This window comes from Chlamydotis macqueenii, chromosome 3, assembly GCF_036417535.1.
Source record: "Chlamydotis macqueenii isolate bChlMac1 chromosome 3, bChlMac1.mat, whole genome shotgun sequence".
In the NCBI taxonomy this organism is placed as follows: domain Eukaryota; kingdom Metazoa; phylum Chordata; class Aves; order Otidiformes; family Otididae; genus Chlamydotis; species Chlamydotis macqueenii.
Window position 1 is genome coordinate 23,552,987 of NC_141558.1, and position 17,446 is coordinate 23,570,432.

At 36.0% G+C, this 17,446-nt stretch overlaps 1 protein-coding gene across 1 annotated transcript in view; it reads right to left on the bottom strand.

Annotated features, from left to right (window-relative positions):
- CSMD1 (CUB and Sushi multiple domains 1) overlaps window positions 1-17,446 on the bottom strand; it is a 1,203,024-nt gene that overhangs the window by 9,376 nt on the left and 1,176,202 nt on the right. The window contains exons 63-68 of the mRNA XM_086744017.1: window positions 14,932-15,043; window positions 13,658-13,837; window positions 10,445-10,489; window positions 5,978-6,139; window positions 4,824-4,936; window positions 3,990-4,077 (exon numbers count right to left, since the gene is read on the bottom strand). Of these exons, the coding sequence (XP_086600143.1) occupies window positions 3,990-4,077; window positions 4,824-4,936; window positions 5,978-6,139; window positions 10,445-10,489; window positions 13,658-13,837; window positions 14,932-15,043 (700 nt within the window). The remainder of the gene's footprint in view (window positions 1-3,989; window positions 4,078-4,823; window positions 4,937-5,977; window positions 6,140-10,444; window positions 10,490-13,657; window positions 13,838-14,931; window positions 15,044-17,446) is intronic.

The window sequence follows — 17,446 nt, forward strand, 5'->3', positions numbered from 1 at the left end:
CCCAGCTGTTCTTCCAGTTATTTGGAGTAATTAATAAAAAATATGGTCATGATCAAATTCATTGTAGTCAGTTTATACCAGCAAAAACCTGGAATTAATATTCTAACTCTTTTTTAAAATTCTAACCAAGTACTGAAACAAATAGAAATATGTATGTTCAATGAACTCTTGATTTATACTTCAAAGCTATTATCATGGCACATATGATAGATACGTTCGAATGTATAAGTAGTTGTCCTGGTTTTGGCAGGGATGGAGTTAATTTTCCTCTTAGTAGCCAGTGTGTTTTGTACTTTGTGTGTGAAAAATGTTGATAAAAACACTCTGATGATACGAGTTGTGGTTAATAAGACCAGTGACACTGTCTGGCTTTCCAAGTCTCGTTAACGTCTCATTAACATGCAGATGCGGGAAACTGGGCGAAAGACAGATAGAATAATTGACCCAAACTGGCCAAAGAGAGTATTCCATGCCATAAATGTCATGCTCAGTATATAAGTGGGGGTTGCCCATGGGAGGGGGCATTGCATCCATTCCTTTCTGGCACCCATTCGGGCAGCCTTGGCATCCTTTTCTTCTCTCTTGCTTGCTGGCATTGTTCCCTCTACCTTGCTAGCTTGCTCTCCCCCCTTTTGCTTGCTGCTCGGTGTAGTTTCCGTGATTGCTGCTCGGGACGGGCTGCGTCGGTCATTTGGACATCAGGTGGTGAGAAATCGTACATGTTCATTTTGTATATATTAATATCCTTATATTCTGTTATTTTTGTAGTTTTTAGTATTTTAGTAAACTGTTTTTATCTCAACCCACGAGTTTTCCTTTCTTCCCAATTTCTCTCCCCTGTCCCGCTAGGTAGGGGGAGGGTGAGTGAGAAACTGTGTGGTGATCCGGGCTAAACCACAATTTACTAAAATAGCAAAGGAAATATATAATAATAATAGAATATAAGGTTACTAAAATATACAAAATGAACAATACACGATTTCTCAGCACCTGATGTCCCGATGACCGATACAGCCCACCCCGAGCAGCGATCATGGTAATGAAACCAAGCAGCAAGCAAAGGAACGAAAGTGAGCCAGCAAGGTAGAGGGAATGATGCCAGCAAGCGAGAGGTATGAGACAAGATGGACAAAATGGATAATGGATGCACGCGCCATGGGCAACCCTCACTTACATACTGAGCATGATGTTTACAGCATGGAATACTCTCTTTGGCCAGTTTGGGTCAGTGTCCTTGGTCTCATTAACAACAATTCGTATCACCAGGGTGTTTATCAACATTCTTCACATACGAAATCCAAACCACACTATCTACTAAGAGGAAAATTAATTCCATGCCTGCTGAAACCAGGACAAAGCCATACTTTCTCACTGGGAAACATGTTGTTTAATAGAGGGATATTCAGTAAGATTATAAATGTTTTTTAAACATTTAACAGAATAATAGGGGTTTCCTTAGCCTCCTAAAACCAGCAGCAGCCAGGTGAAGTTCTGATAATATATATTGAAATAATTATTGCACAAGCTGAGTATTTCTAGCCTTTAGATAGTTACTGAGTTGTCTTATTTATACATCTTAGAAAGCAATACTTTTTTAAAGAAAATATTCACTAAGAGCATTTCCTTATAATTGGAGTTTTCAAATGCATTTCCCCTGTAACTGCTGTTGAAGTGGGAGAAAGTGTAACAGTGAAAGCCATGCAAGATAAGAAAAGTAGAATTACAGGTAGAAGAGTAATTTTGGAGACAAGGATGGTTAGCAGCTCAAGAATTTAAGAAAAGAAATATCAACATGGAAAGCAAGTCAGCAGCTTTCAAAGAGCAACAGAGGCTGGGCCTTCTTCACCTGACTAATAACTGCATCTCAGTTTAAATTCCAAGACTGGGCATATCCACTGAGCCTGGTCTTAGTATTGTGTGATAGGGAATTCTTCATCAAGTAGATTGGTTTTTCACACTTAACCGAGTATTTCACAGTAAATGCTGGTCTTTGATGTATGCTTCCAGGTGAAGAATTTCCTATTGCATTATGTATGCACCAGTGCATACATAGTTTATGCATAATTCTGGCTTAGTGTAAAGACGGCAAATAATTTAACTTCCTGAAGAAACGGAAATATGCTAAGTCTTCAGCTGGAGGACATATGAGATCATTACCTCAGTAGAATATTCATGAACAGAATAAATTTAAAAAGTAAAGCAAGTTTCCTTGAATATGAGAGGTTATGGACAAACATGACCGGTGTTGGCTGGAAATTTGCTGTTTCTTTTTACCTGTAGGTTTTTCAACAGAGAACAAGCAACCTACAGAAAATCAGTGCCTATTTAGCAATCACATAAGGAAATCTTCTAAAAGAGAGTATCTGCATTTATAGCAAGCTCTCTGATAAGATTTCAAAGCTGAAGACCAGAGGGCCTCAGCCTAGGAATGCCTGTGCAACTTGGACACTTTGGCTCCTTACTAGACTTAGGAATATACAAACTGAGTTCTCACACTGCAACTCTAAATGACGATATGGACAATGTTTTCCACTACCGTAGAATACATCCACTGGAGAGTGCTGTAACTGTTGGACTGTCATTCTGCTTGCTTTTCATTTACGCCCATGAGTTATTCATTTCATTACTAAAACACATGGATCCAAACTTTCATTAGGTAGCTGTCAAGCCATGGATATATTTTTTGGCCTGGCTTAAGAAAAAAAACCCACAAAGCCACACACATACGCCAAATAAAACCAGCAAACCATACTCTTACTGTTTTGAGATACCAAAGGCTGCGAAACAAGACAGATGTTTTAACAAATCTTGATGCTCTGCTTTTACAGTGTGTTTGTTAAAATCAGAGAGAAAAAGCAGCTTAGATAATACAGTCATAAGGATTACATGAATGTACAGGCAGACAAATAATCTATCCCACACAAGAGTTTACTCTGAAAACTGGAATTGTATTCGGCTTCAGTAATTGGCATTTCTTAGGCTAAGGCTCTGAAGACTAAGGGTTCTGCCCCATATGATTAACATATATAGCAGTTTGAAGGCTGGCCAAGATAAACATATCCATAGGATAACTGCTATTACAGAAGTTAATAAAGTAAAGAAATACAAGGAAAATTTGTCAGAACTTTAAAGGGCATTGGGTACAGCACCAATGAAGTAAATGGAACCAAGGCCATTTATAAAATCTAGATAAAGGCTGGTGTAGGTGTATTTGATAGGTTGTCTCCTCCTCCTAGCTCCGTACTTTACTATATATACACACCATGCTTCAATCACTCTGCAGTAGTTCCACAACCAGGATATGCAGATGTTTACACTTGCTATATGCCAAAATTATTTAATGAATAAATATTTCAAGAGTAAATGTTTTATTATTTTTTATGACAAAATTATTTTATGAGTAAAATAACCAGCTTTTCACCAGCTGATGGAGCACTTGAGTCCATAGCTGTAATACATACCTCAGTCACTCATTTTGTATTTTTGGCAGCAAAGTAGAATTGTATCTAAAAAGAGATACATGCAAACACCCAGCAGCAACAAGCACCGTGTTTACAGGTATATGTATTTAGATAAAGTAGGACACTATGAAAATCAATGTTGATTCTGTCTTTTGAATTTCCTATATGATTCTGACTGCAATTTATACATTTGAGCAGAAAATGTCTTTGCATTTTGTGACACCCTTGTTACTTTCAAAAAGATATCCACAGAAAAACAAGCAGCTGCAATGCTCTTAAAGAGTATCCTGTAGTCATCTTATTAGGTTGCTATACTAGAAAACATGAGATAGTAACATGTTAAGCAGAGTTAAATGGGGATTTGAAGTGTATATTTCAAATATGCATATTTCATTATATTTTTTTTATAACAGTAATGATACCGAAAAAAACCATGCCTACTTCAGCTAGATAGCTGAGTCATTTGTTGAATTCACTCTTTCAAGACCAAAAAGATCATAAATATTAAAGATCTATGAATGCATTTACCTTGTCTTTGGAGCATAAATTTTCCAAAGTCTTTTCCATGTATATCACCTTGATAGGTAAAAATACCTCTTTCAAGCCCTGATGATACCTAGAATACGTTGAAACAAAAAAAAAGATTTCTGAAACAAATAAGTAAGAATGTTGAGTCATTTGGTTTTTTGACTTAAAGTAGATCTATGGAGCCTAGATTTTAGCTTTTATCCTTTAAAATATCAGTGAACTCTCTATCCTTTACAATATTTATAATTTTAAGTTTGTAACAGTATTAAACAAAGTTTCAAAATAATGCCTGGAATGACTTTAAAATATCTGATGTCTGTTGCTGGGTTGTAAAACTTCAACTGACGTACACATAACTGAATTAATATATAGATACAGAAGTCCATTGAATTGTTGGATTTTAAAATATTTTTCATAGAAAGCATCATGAGGCACAAAGGAGAATTGCAAAGAGTAAAATAACTATCTTTTTCTTCAAGATTAACTGTAACATTATTACAGTGAATTATTTACCAAACAAACAAAAAAAAAGGACAATATATCTAAAGGTACAATTCCTACTCTTATATAAGAAAACAAGGCAAAATCATGGCAAAATATGCTGATTCTCTGCACCTTCCCCTTAGTAAACTAAAAATTCCAATGGGAGTGTAGCAGATAGAAGTTTGAATACACATTTTTGAAAAGAAAAATAATGTGATCTCTACACTGACATCTACAGAGCTATATTCCATATTTGTAATATAAAAAGTTGGTTAAAGTTATATGGGAAATCACAAATTACTTCAAACTTTAAACTCAACAAGCTTTATTCATAGGAGTCTGGTTACTTACATAACCATCAAGTGCCCAGTTGTCATTTTCAAACTTGCTTACAAAAGTGTCACTAAGTCCTTTAATCTGAAAAACTTTCAAAAGTAAATGGGCTTCTTCTTTCTTGTAAACACCTATTAACATAAAGGAGGTAACACATGTCTTTTAAACATTTTTTCAACTACTTTGTTCAAATATCCTTTCAAAGCTAAATATATGGCCTTCAAACTAAAATATTTTGTAGAAAACATGCTGTAACAACAGAATTTTATAACCCAGAAAAAACAAGATTTGAAGTGCTGTAATAACGGGATCTTATTTTACTGATCTTTTGCCCACATCATATTTGATAACAAGATGCAATGATGGTTTTGTACTGTATAATTTTATACATAAATGGGCAGAATATTTCTCTTGTCCTACAGAATTTCAATAATTCTGAATATAGATAGAATTCCGTGAACTGGAATTTCCTTGAACTGGAAAAAAAATAGATTTTACTCACATTACAACAGTATATTGCTACGGTAAATATCGATAGTAGTGAAAGAAAATTTACTGTTTGGCAGGCAGCTACTGAAATTCTCTCTGAACTCTTGACCTTAAAAGGTACTGATAGCTGATAATGCTCTTTTCAAATATAACTGTGATAGGAGGCTAAATCAGAGCTTCACAATCAGATCGGTAGAAAGGAATGCATAACGTTGATTACAAAGTATGCATCATTTATGAAGTTATTTAATTAGCTGTGCCTATTTTATGTTATGCCATTATCAAGACTATATTTTTTTAAAGTGGCTATTAATCACTATTGAATAATGGAGTTTTTCAATGGTACAGTTCTTAAAATGCCTATATACACTTTGTCTGCCACTTCAATATTACCTGTGAGTTCAACACATCAATATTATGCAATAGTTCGAGATGAAAAAGCCCTACCTCAATATTTATTTGAATTGTAAGGGGAAAAGCAGATGGGTGACCACATATAAATTGACTGAAATCTGTGCAGATCATTACATTAGGACCTCTCCTTTTGCAGAATAAGTAGAAAAAGATTTTTAGTAAAAATATAAAGTATTTGTTTTATTTTGTGTTTCATAGAAAATACAATAAAACCGAGCAGATTAGAAATATTTGAAAAAAGAGCTTTTAACACCAAATTTGGAACCTACCTGATAGTTTGAGTTGTATGTTTGATGCCTCAATGAATGTGGCATTAACTTTGCTGCTTGTAGTATTGAACCAATCAACAGTCAGAGTAGCAGGCTGTCTTTTTCCTAAATATTCATAAAACCCTTTCCACAGTGAGTTTATAAAAAACACATCTGAGGGAACTAAACAGAAGTAGGCAAAAAAGAAACAAAGAAAGCAGTAAACTACAATGAAGGAGCAATCTTTCTAGCCATACTTATTCTTTTAATTTTCTCTGTTACAGCATCAATCCACTGTTCTAAAGAGATTTTATAGAAAAATTTTACAATAGTAAAGACAATATATCTAATGACCCTTCCACACAATTGCCTATGATATACTACACCTATCCCTTATAATATATATTCTTAAATAACCTCACACTTCATAGCTTGTGTGTTTCAGTTAATGTTCCGAAGACTACAAAAATAATGGACTCTTCCCCTAAAGACCTGTAGCTGTAAGATATGACAAAAAAAAAAAAAAAAGAGGAAAATAATATTCTGAACTGAGAGATTCCTCGAAGGAGATATTATCTTAGGCCATCTATTTTTTTTCATGAATCTATTAAAGTAGCACTCCCTATGATTTTTAACTAAATATCAACTGAATATTCAACTAAATTCACTGATTTCCAGATACACTTTAGCACAAGTTTTTTATCAGTCATTTTTACACTCCACATCTTTTCTCCATACAATATTACTGCACCCATGAACAGTGAAGTTGCCAGAGCAGGAAACTTCTTTGTTTTAAAATAAGGATCTGTTTTTCAGAAACTGCAGTTTGAATAATCTAAGTTTAAAACCTATAAAATGAGGTATGAATTACGGGAAGAAGTACATGTTCTATTTAAGTAATTTATTTGATATTTTTCCTCTATACAGAAAAAAAGTAAAATTACTTAACAGGTCATTAAATGTTATGTTTTAAATATTTGGCTAAAATACCAACAGAGTAGAAAAAGTCTCTCTTATTCAACAGTATCTGAAATATTAACATGAATTTAAAAGGAAATAAAGAACAGAAAAAAATTCTTAGGAGAAAAGATGTTCATTTTATGTCAGATACATTTACAGGGTGCTACATGTCTTGAACATTCACATCTCCTCTACACATTGCTATATTTCTCCCATATATTTCTCTTTTCATAAAAAGAATTTATTAACCAATCACATTGTATGTTGTCAAAATGACAGTCCTAGCAACTACTAAAATTCCCCCTTACTATCAATGACCACTACAAATGATACTTACTAAATAGCTAAAGACTGATATTAGAAGAGTACCACACTCTTCTAACTGAACTCTTAAAATAAATTATTTGATTTTTTTTTGCTTTTTGTCAAACTCTAAGCACTTGTAAAGGCAGCCAACTATACTGAAGGAAATTTATCAGTGCAGCTATCCTATGTATCCATTTTGAATAAATTACATGTATGTTTCCTCCTCTGCCTAATCACTCATTGCAAAAATGAATCACAAAGAAATCCAGGTCAGTAATACTACATATTTCCAACAAAAAATACGGACAGGCAGTACATCTGAAAATCTGATGATTGATTAGCTGTTGACTATCTCTTAATCATGTTATTATACTTCCTAGTACACATTTTGTAAAGAGGGAGAATAACAAGTTCTTCAGTGCCTTCTGCCTTCAAATAGTGCAAAAGCCACAACTAATGTTCAAACTCCATGTGGCATGATTCACAAATACTCTTAGTATGTTGTCTGTACTACCACTGGATTCCAAGTGAGTGGAGATCCACTATATGGCTTTGAGTACAACAGCTTCAGAGAATCTTAAGTGCTCCCTTTCCAAAGCAAAACTCAGTGCAGGACTGGCACTTTATACAAGGTAATCTTAACTTAATACTAAAAATCTGAAGCATTAAATTTCAGTTTTTATCTCACAGTCCTTAGAATTCATATATTTTCTGCAAATACATGTATTCTGTAAAGGGTCTTTCAGACTCTTTTCCCCACGTATTTCTTGTTGCTTTGCTACAATAATAACATACAGTAAATTTGAAACCTGGCATTTTAAAAATATGTTAAAATTATTTTTATTTATCTTTGATTTTAATTAAAATTGTGTGTCTGAAGTTGTTCTTATGAAGGTGATCATCTAGTATTACTGGTATGAACCTGTCAGCTACTATGTAAGACTTTTATAAAGGAGCAGACACCTCACTTCTTTTGTCACGTTCAACATCTTCAGTATCTAGTTTCTTTAATCACTCTAACTGTCAATAATAGCTGTCAATCTTTGCAAAATAGTACCACTGACTCAGTATTTACAGAATTTGCACTTGCTGCAGACAGACAGAATCAGTTCAGGAGGAAAATAGCAGCATATATTTCTGCTTTCCCAGTCATGTTTTCACAAAAGGTTAAAATGCAAGTGCTGCAGTCCCATGGACACTGCTAAGGAACTGAAGTGTCTCTGACCCAGTTCTGCCAAGACCTTGCAATGTCTCTGCTTTTCCCACCCACTGGGAGTAAACACAGAACAAGAAAAATTAACTGGATATTATTATATTAATACTACACCAACTGCAGATTGCAGTTCTCCAGATTTGTCACTCAGAACGTGACGAATGGGGAAAAATCCATGGCTACTCATAAAAACAGCTTCCTAACTATTTTTGCAAAGACTATACAAAGCAGTGAGAACCATGGGAACCAAATACTGTATTGTAGTTCTTAAACTTCACATGGGTATTGTGAGAATTCTCCAATTGCAACTTACAGTCTATTAGAATTTACAGTACTGTAAAAATGATAGCTACTATTGCTTACAAAAGTATTAACTCTGGCAAAAAAATAGCAATTTAATAAACAATAATAAAGATAATTTCTATTCAGATATCCAAAGGTGAGAAATCAGAACATGAATCTACTCTATTACAAAACCTCTAGTTTAGCATTATTAGCTTCATCTCATTTAAAATACAGATAGCAGCAAATGGAATTCTTTCAACAGCCAAGATAACAAAATAAAGAAAATGCTCCAAAATACATAGTGTTCAATACTGAAGAGAATTCACAATTTTAAAAGACATAATAATGGTGCTGACTTGGTTTGTAAAAACAACTTAAAACTTTTCCTTGTTAATTAGTATCACTTGTTACACTGTTTCAGTCCTCTGCTTACATTATTGGCATTTTCAATCATAACATTTCATTTTTAAAAAATGCCTTTCAAATAGTCCTTACTTATCAAAACTAGTTAGAAGGGACATGATGCAAAGTGAATTGATACTGATGCTCTGCACAACGATTATATTTGCAGACTTAGTCTATCTTTTGACTTGGTGTTGAAACTTTTAAACCCGTGTGGTAGCAGATTAATGCATACCTTATGTGTATGAATCCTCCAATAAATGAAGACTGTATATTATTAATATGTATATTAATTATAATGAATGCACATTATATCCTGCTTTATTTTGAGTCTGTAGTAGTAATGCATTTGAGAAGAACTCATTTACGGTTTCACCTGACACTCTTACTAATAAACTCACCAGGAAGGTTAATTATTAGCAGAAATACCTTTTTATCTCATCTACTCTATGGAGTCCTTCTGTGAATTGCCATGAGTGTGAACCATTAATCCTGTTTTCCCTGAAGCTTGCTAAAATTCAGAATAAAGCCTTGCAAGCTCATTTATTTGGCGAAAATTGTACTCATTGTTAAATAAGTCAGAAAAAAAAATTAGGCCTTTCATTTTCTGAAAATGATTGAACCTAAAAAGATCCACATCGAGGATTTCTCACGTGTATTTATCTGTTTTGTCACTGGCAGGAGGAAACTGCACGCATGTTCATGAGTAGGCATAGAAAAGCAGCAGTAATGTTTGCCTGCTGGTGGTGGTTCACACAGTTTAGGAAACCTGATCTTAGAGTACTTAGACAGTTTCCATGAAATGAAGGCCACAAAAATTTCCAGAACTGGTTTTGGGGTTTTGTTTTGTTGGTTTTTAGGTTTGGGTTTTTTTGGCTTTTTTTTTTTTTTTTTTTTTTTTTTTTTGTGGTTTCTTACAACACTTGCAATGTAAAGGGCAGAACTTTGACTGAACTCAATCCCTGCAATTATAATTTACATTCATTATAAGGCTCTCAATTATAGCAATCTCTCTGATATAAAACTACATCAAATCTGAGTTTTGTGTATATATACTTTATCTTTTTGTCTTCACAGAGTTTGTTGTGCAATTCACAAAATTAGTACTGTAGAAATAAAAAAAAAATGTTATTTGGGAAAGAATTTCATAGAATAGGTTTTACATGGCACCTGTTATTATGAAAGATCTCAACATTTATATTCCTTTGTAATGAATAATAAATAATTCAGTTAAATATTAAAAATACTTTTATTATCCATAACAAGCTAGGGTGTTAATAAATTTAATTTATTTAGATCTAAAGCTCTTATTGTATACAAACCTGGAGTTTTAGTTATTGTTTCATTAACTTCTCTCACTCCTTTACCTACAAGTAAAAAGACAAATTATCATTTTCATGAACATATTTGGTTTTGTTTTCTTTTTTTTTTTAATAGAATGTTAAAACAATGCCTGATGGATGCAATCATCTGTTATCCAATAGAGCCATATTTAAAACAAAAATAACTTGTCTTGAATACTTTACATGTTCAAACCTATACACTTACATAAAACTACCAGAAAATAATTCAGGCAAACAACATTTTTACTGTGGAAAGTTGTCTGGCCAGCCAAGTATTTAATACCTTTAGACCTAAAATTTTTATATCAGTCCCAGTGCTATAAAAGAGAGCCTTATAGAGGGGACAAATACTATATCTAATTATGATAAAGAGTATATTAAATATAGGAAAAATTGTGTTAATACAGATTGATACATTTACGACACAAACCAGCAATATCTAGATAGTTGGATTAAGGTGACAGGATCAGATATCATGGGAAAGGATCACAACTGGTGTCATTTGCTATATTTCTGGTACACTCAGAAAAGTTATGTCCATTGACCCCAGATCAAGTTCTGGTCTTATATCATTAGCCACTTCAAAAAGGCTGATGGCCCACAGGAAGATTGGATCTTGCATGTTTTTTCCTTAGAAACGGAAATTCAGTGATTAGACAGATCAAGCGCTATGAAAGCACAAAAAGTGTGAGGCACTCAAGCAGAACTATACCTAAAGACTGTAAGCCAATAAAAAAAAAACAACAAAAACTTGCTTATAGAAATCTTTTCTGTATTTTATCTTTACTTAAAAACAAAAAAAACCCCAAAATTAACAAAAACCATACAAGATCGTTTGTCTGAAATTATTAATTATATAGTACCTGTGAAAAATCACCCTTAGGGAACCATAATAAATAGATAAATAGTTATGTGTAGATTGCATGTTTAACAATGTTGAAGTAAAGAAGTCTACCCATATATTAATGAAAAATCAAATATTGTTCAAATATCATATATATTTGAGAAATCATGGTGGTCTGGTGAGGTCCCCAATGACTGGAAGAGAGGGAACATAACCCCCATTTTTAAAAAGGGGAACAAGGAAGACCCGGGTAACTACAGGCCGGTCAGCCTCACCTCTGTGCCTGGCAAGGTCATGGAGCAGATTCTCCTGGAAACCATGCTAAGGCACATGGAGAGCAAGGAGGTGGTTGGTGACAGCCAACATGGCTTCACCAAGGGCAGATCGGGCTTGACCAATTTGGTGGCCTTCTATGATGGGGTGACGGCATCGGTGGACAACGGACGAGCAACAGGTATCATCTACCCGGACTTGAGCAAAGCTTTTGACACTGTTCCACACGACATCCTTCTCTCTAAACTGGAGAGGCATGGGTTTGATGGACGGACCACTCGGTGGATAAGGAGTTGGCTGGATGGCTGCACTCAGAGAGTGGTGGTTAACGGCTCAATGTCCAAGTGGAGACCGGTGATGAGTGGCGTCCCTCAGGGGTCCGTGCTGGGCCCGGCCTTGTTCAACATCTTTGTCGGTGACATGGACAGTGGGATAGAGTGCACTCTCAGCACGTTCGCCGATGACACCAAGCTGTGTGGCGCTGTCGACGCGCTGGAAGGGAGGGATGCCATCCAGAGGGACCTGGACAGGCTGGAGAGGTGGGCCTGTGCCAACCTCATGAAGTTCAACCAGGCCAAGTGCAAGGTCCTGCACCTGGGTCGTGGCAATCCCAGGCACAAATACAGGCTGGGCGGAGAATGGATTGAGAGCAGCCCTGAGGAGAAGGACTTGGGAGTGCTGGTGGATGAAAAGCTCAACATGAGCAGGCAATGTGCCCTTGCGGCCCAGAAGGCCAACTGCATCCTGGGTTGCATCAGTAGAAGCGTGGCCAACAGGTTGAGGGAGGTGATTCTCCCCCTCTACTCTGCCCTGGTGAGACCCCATCTGGAGTACTGTGTCCAGTTCTGGAGCCCGAAACATAAGAAGGATGTGGACCAGTTGGAGAAGGTCCAGAGGAGGGCCACAAAGATGATTAGAGGGATGAAGCACCTCTCTTATGAGGACAGGCTGAGAGAGTTAGGGCTGTTCAGCCTGCAGAAGAGGAGGTTTCAGGGAGACCTTATAGCAGTCTTCCAGTTCCTCAAGGGGGTCTACAAGAAAGATGGGGAGAGGCTGTTCAGTAGGGCCTGTTGCGATAGGACAAGGGGTAATGGTTTTAAAATAGAGGGGGGCAGATTTTGATTGGATATTAGGAAAAAAATTTTCACAATGAGGGTTGTAGAACACTGGAATAGGTTGCCCAGAAAGGTGGTGGAAGCCCCATCCCTGGAAACGTTCAAGGCCAGGCTGGATGAGGCTCTGAGCAACCTGATCTAGTCAGAGATGTCCCTGCTCCTTGCAGGGGGGTTGGACTAGATGACCTTTGAAGGTCCCTTCCAACTCTAACCATTCTATGATTCTATGATTTATGATTATTTGACATATTAGAATTAAAAATCATGTTGCAAACACCTTTCCCATGGTATCTGACTATTTTTCCTTTATTAATAATTTAAATACAGTTTTGCCTTATTTTTCTGAATCGGGAACTTACAGCCATGCTTATTCAGATGAGAAGAGTAAATTCAGCCCTTGTAATTATATACTTAAGAGTTACTCTAGCAAAACTATATGAAATTTACATGGATAAAAATAAAAGGGGAATCTGGAGCAAAGATGTATTTTTAAAAATTTTATTGTTCATTTTATTTTAGAAGATTTTCTTAGACAAAAAAGCACAGCTGAATAAATCTAAAATCCAAGCTATGTAATAACATTTTTTGCTCCTAATAGAAAATCATACATTAAACACTGAATACATTGCAATACTCTTTAAAATAGTGACATAAAGATAAATATATTTTAAAATAATACTTTATTATGTTTAGGTTTTGTTTGTGGTTGTTAGGGATAAACTTACGTACGTGTGCTTGTGCACTTACAGACACATATCCTCATGTTTTCCTCCATGAGTTCTAGATGCTATGCTTAGTCTGACTTTTCTACTGTTTCCTTCAAAAAGTAAAAGCTGTTGTCTCATATGCGCCTTTAAATAGTAAGTGGAAAAAATTAATCCTACTATATAAAATAAAAATGTCAGGGAAAATGAAATCCAACAAAGTAGGGCTCAACATATCACTTGAGTAATTACTTACTTTTACAAACAGGTGTTTTTCCTGTCCATTTCATATCTGGTTTACATGTCCGATGCTCTGATCCACCAGCAAGAAAAAATCCTGGCTGACAGGTATACACCAAAGTATACCCTAAAGTAGGAAGATCTATTGCTTTCACATCTACATGTGCCGGTGTCTCTGGCTGCCTGCAAGCATGAGCTGCAAAGGGGGTTTTAGAGTTAGAAAAAGTGATGGTAAACAGTATGCATAGGTTTAGAGTATATAATTTGAAATAAATGCATGCTAACTTATTCCCTTTCATTATGTAAACTCTGTACACCTTTTAGAAATATCAAGTAACTATTACTTCTATAAGTAACACTCTGAGTGTATAGTTTTATTATAGTGGGAGGATGGAAATGATGCTATCACGTATTTTTAAACAATACACCAAAATTAAATCATGACAGTAAACAGAAAAGAGCTAAAATGAAGGGAAGCACATGCCATTGTACACTGTGCAATGACTGGTCTTATGAATTATTCTACTGTCACAGCTTCAAGCATCACTTCCACTTAATGTTTTAAAGAGCCTTGAAAATTACAGGGAGGTTATTGTGCTAAATAAATTAATTATAAATTTCAATTGAAATAAAGGTTCCATAGGAAAGCTTTGTCATAGTACATTGATTATAACAGATACGGTTGCTCAGTATATTCTTTCTCTGTGCTCCATACAACCCAAAGATAATTTGAAATAGGATAAGAATCTAAGGTCATTCTAATGAATTACTTTTAGCTTAGATTAGTGCATTTTAATACAATAATTATTTGATGTTCTCCAACTCACAGAGAACTATAAATACATTAATCATTTGCATACCCATGCTTAGCCCAGAAAAACTGAAATTTGCTGAGTTGTAGTTTATGATTCACAAAGTACTAGCCAATGAGATAGCCCCTTGTGTATTTCAGGTCACTTTCTTTTCTCTGTTAATCCAACACATATGAAAACCCTAAATTAATTTAAATCAGCTAATTCAGTGGGCTAATGAGGATAGACTTTTTCAAGTAAAATGAATAGAATTATTAAGAACTTCATGAAAAAAAATCTGAAAAATCTTACTTCAAATTAATATCCCAAATACATCTTTATTCTTAGAATAGGAAACAAAAATCACTTAAAATACTTTTAAAAATAATGTTTACCTTTCTGTAGCACATAATTTATTATGAAATTTCACATGCATCAGGTTGCAACTATTTTAAGATTGCACAATATTCTATCTCATTAGATAAGAAACCAGACTTACGAATGCATTCAGATTGTATGCCACTCCAAGTTAAGTTAGCAAGACAAGAACGGGTGGTAGATCCCTGAATATGATAACCTTTTCTGCATCTGAAAAAGACTGTGCTTCCAACCTAAGGATCAAAACAGAATATTAGATAAAAGAGGTATCCACACACGTAGTCAGATATCAAGACAGTGATAAGCTACTAGAGAGACTTTTTCCAAAACAAAAATGTCCTCTTTTTACAGTTTCTATTTTTTTTAATATGATTAAAAGTTTGAGCAATTGATCTTTTGTAACCTTATTTGAAAGCAATAAGTGGATCAATATCAACAAGGCTGTGCATATGGAAAAGAATGACACTCATACCTTTCAGCTTATTAGTCTGTCAGTGTGACAGAAGCAAACTAAATGACTGAGATGTCTCTCTCTACTGTACATCCCTGCATCTATTTCAATAGACCTTGCCCATAAAGTCTGGTTCAAAGGTTCGTCATTTTGTGACTTGACTAAAAATGTATTTTAAGAGGAAAAAGGAAAAAGAAAAAACTAAGAACTGTTCCATCTACAAATAAATTCACTAGAGAAAACTCCAGGCTGCAATTACCTACACAGTATTTGTTACTATCAGCTACCTAAATTTTATCTGAGATGTACAACTAGCAGCATGACGTCAGGGAAAGTCTTCCTATAGTCAACTGTGATATGATCTTTCTCAGATGAAAATGTAAAGTAACTGATAAAACTCTCTTTAGACTTCCACCAAGAATAAAGAAGCATAAAAACTGGATACAAAAAGCATGCGATGAAGAATTTTCATAACATACGAGAGAAAGATTGTGTGGAAAGTTGTAGTACAATGGACTTACTGATCGTATTGACAAAAGTAACATTCTGGTTTTATTTAGTGAGGGGGGGCTACGGTGGTAGCTTCTGTACGAAGCTTCTAGAAGTAGTTTCTCCTTTTTCCAGGGGACTCAGCCAGGCGTAGGGCAGACCCACTGCTGACCAGGGCCAAGCCAATTCATAGGAGAATGTTCCCTGATAACGCCTCTGCGATAACGTATTTAAGAAGGGGAAAACAAAAAAAAAAAAAAAAAAAAAAAAAAGGATCTGAAGATGCTGAGCAGGGGCAGAGAGGGAGAGGCATGAGCCTTGTGGGCCTTGCGACCCTTACCATCTGGCCTCCCACCAGGCAGCTGTCTGGGCCTGATGCAGCCCAGCCTGGCTGCAAGAAGTGGAGAGGAGATGAGATGTGAAGAGAACCTGAGAGACGTCTGCCTGCCTGTTGTGAAGAATTTCTTGTGAGAGGAATGGCTGCAGACACCAAGGTCAGTGAAGAAGGAGGGGGAGAAGTAATGTTGTTCCTGGCCAAGGTTCCCCTGCAGCCCATGTGGTGCAGCTCCTGGTGAAGCAGGTTGTCACCCTGCAGCCCATGGAGGCCCTCAGAGAAGCAGAGATAAACCTGCAGCCAGCCCATGGAGGACTCCACGTCAGGGCAAGCGGATGCATAAAGGAGGCTGTGGTCCATGGAGGGCCCGCTGGGGCAGCTGTTCTGGAGGGAGTGGACCCCGTTGAAGAAATGACCCACGCCAGAGCAGTTCATGAAGGACTGTAGCCCGTGGGAGGGACACCATGATGGAGAGGGGAGGAAGGCAAGGAGTTCTTCCCCTGATGAGGAAGCAGCGGCGTAAAGTGACATGTGATGAACTGACCGTAACTCCTATTCCCTCTTCTCCCCTGTGCTACTCGGGGAGAGGGGGAGGTGGTAGAGATAATGTTAAGCCTGGGAAGAGGGAGGGGTGGGGGGAAGTTATCTTGTTCTCTGTCTCATTATCCTGCTTTGGTTTTAGTAAAAAATGAACAGTTTTCCCCGAGTCGAGTCTGTTTTGCCCGTAATGGTAATTTTAAGGATTTCTCCCTGTCCTTATCTCAAACCTCGAGCATTTTTTCTTATATCATCTCCCCCTATTCTCTCGGAGGGTGGGGGCAGTGAGAGAGAGACTGTGTAGTCTGGTCCCAGTCAGAGCTAAACTATGACAAATAATGAGAATACAACTCCAGGCCAAGATATTTTAGAATGTGAGGCTGACTGACAAAGCATTGCTTTCATTTTGGATTAGACATCTTGGCAATAAATATGATCGGATGAAATGAAAAAAACTCACTACAAAAATTAATGTTATTGGAAATAATACAACTTAATAAAGTAACATATCATATGAACAACAACAAGTAAGTTGAAAATGAGTAGTGATCAATGCATATTAATAAAATAGCTTGCAGGTGTATAAATGCAGATAGCTCTACACTGCAAATATCACAGAAGGAGTTCAATGGACACCAAATTGGCAGTTATCTTCAAAAGTGGCTACCTGTTAACTGTGTACCTAGTTAAATAAAAACAGATTATCCTGATAGATGTTCAGCAAATGCAATACCAGTTCTTCCTGAAGTGGCTTTGGGAAATTCACTGGTATTTTTAAAGGTCAAATTTCTGATATGACTTTGTGAAGTTATCTCTTTATAACTA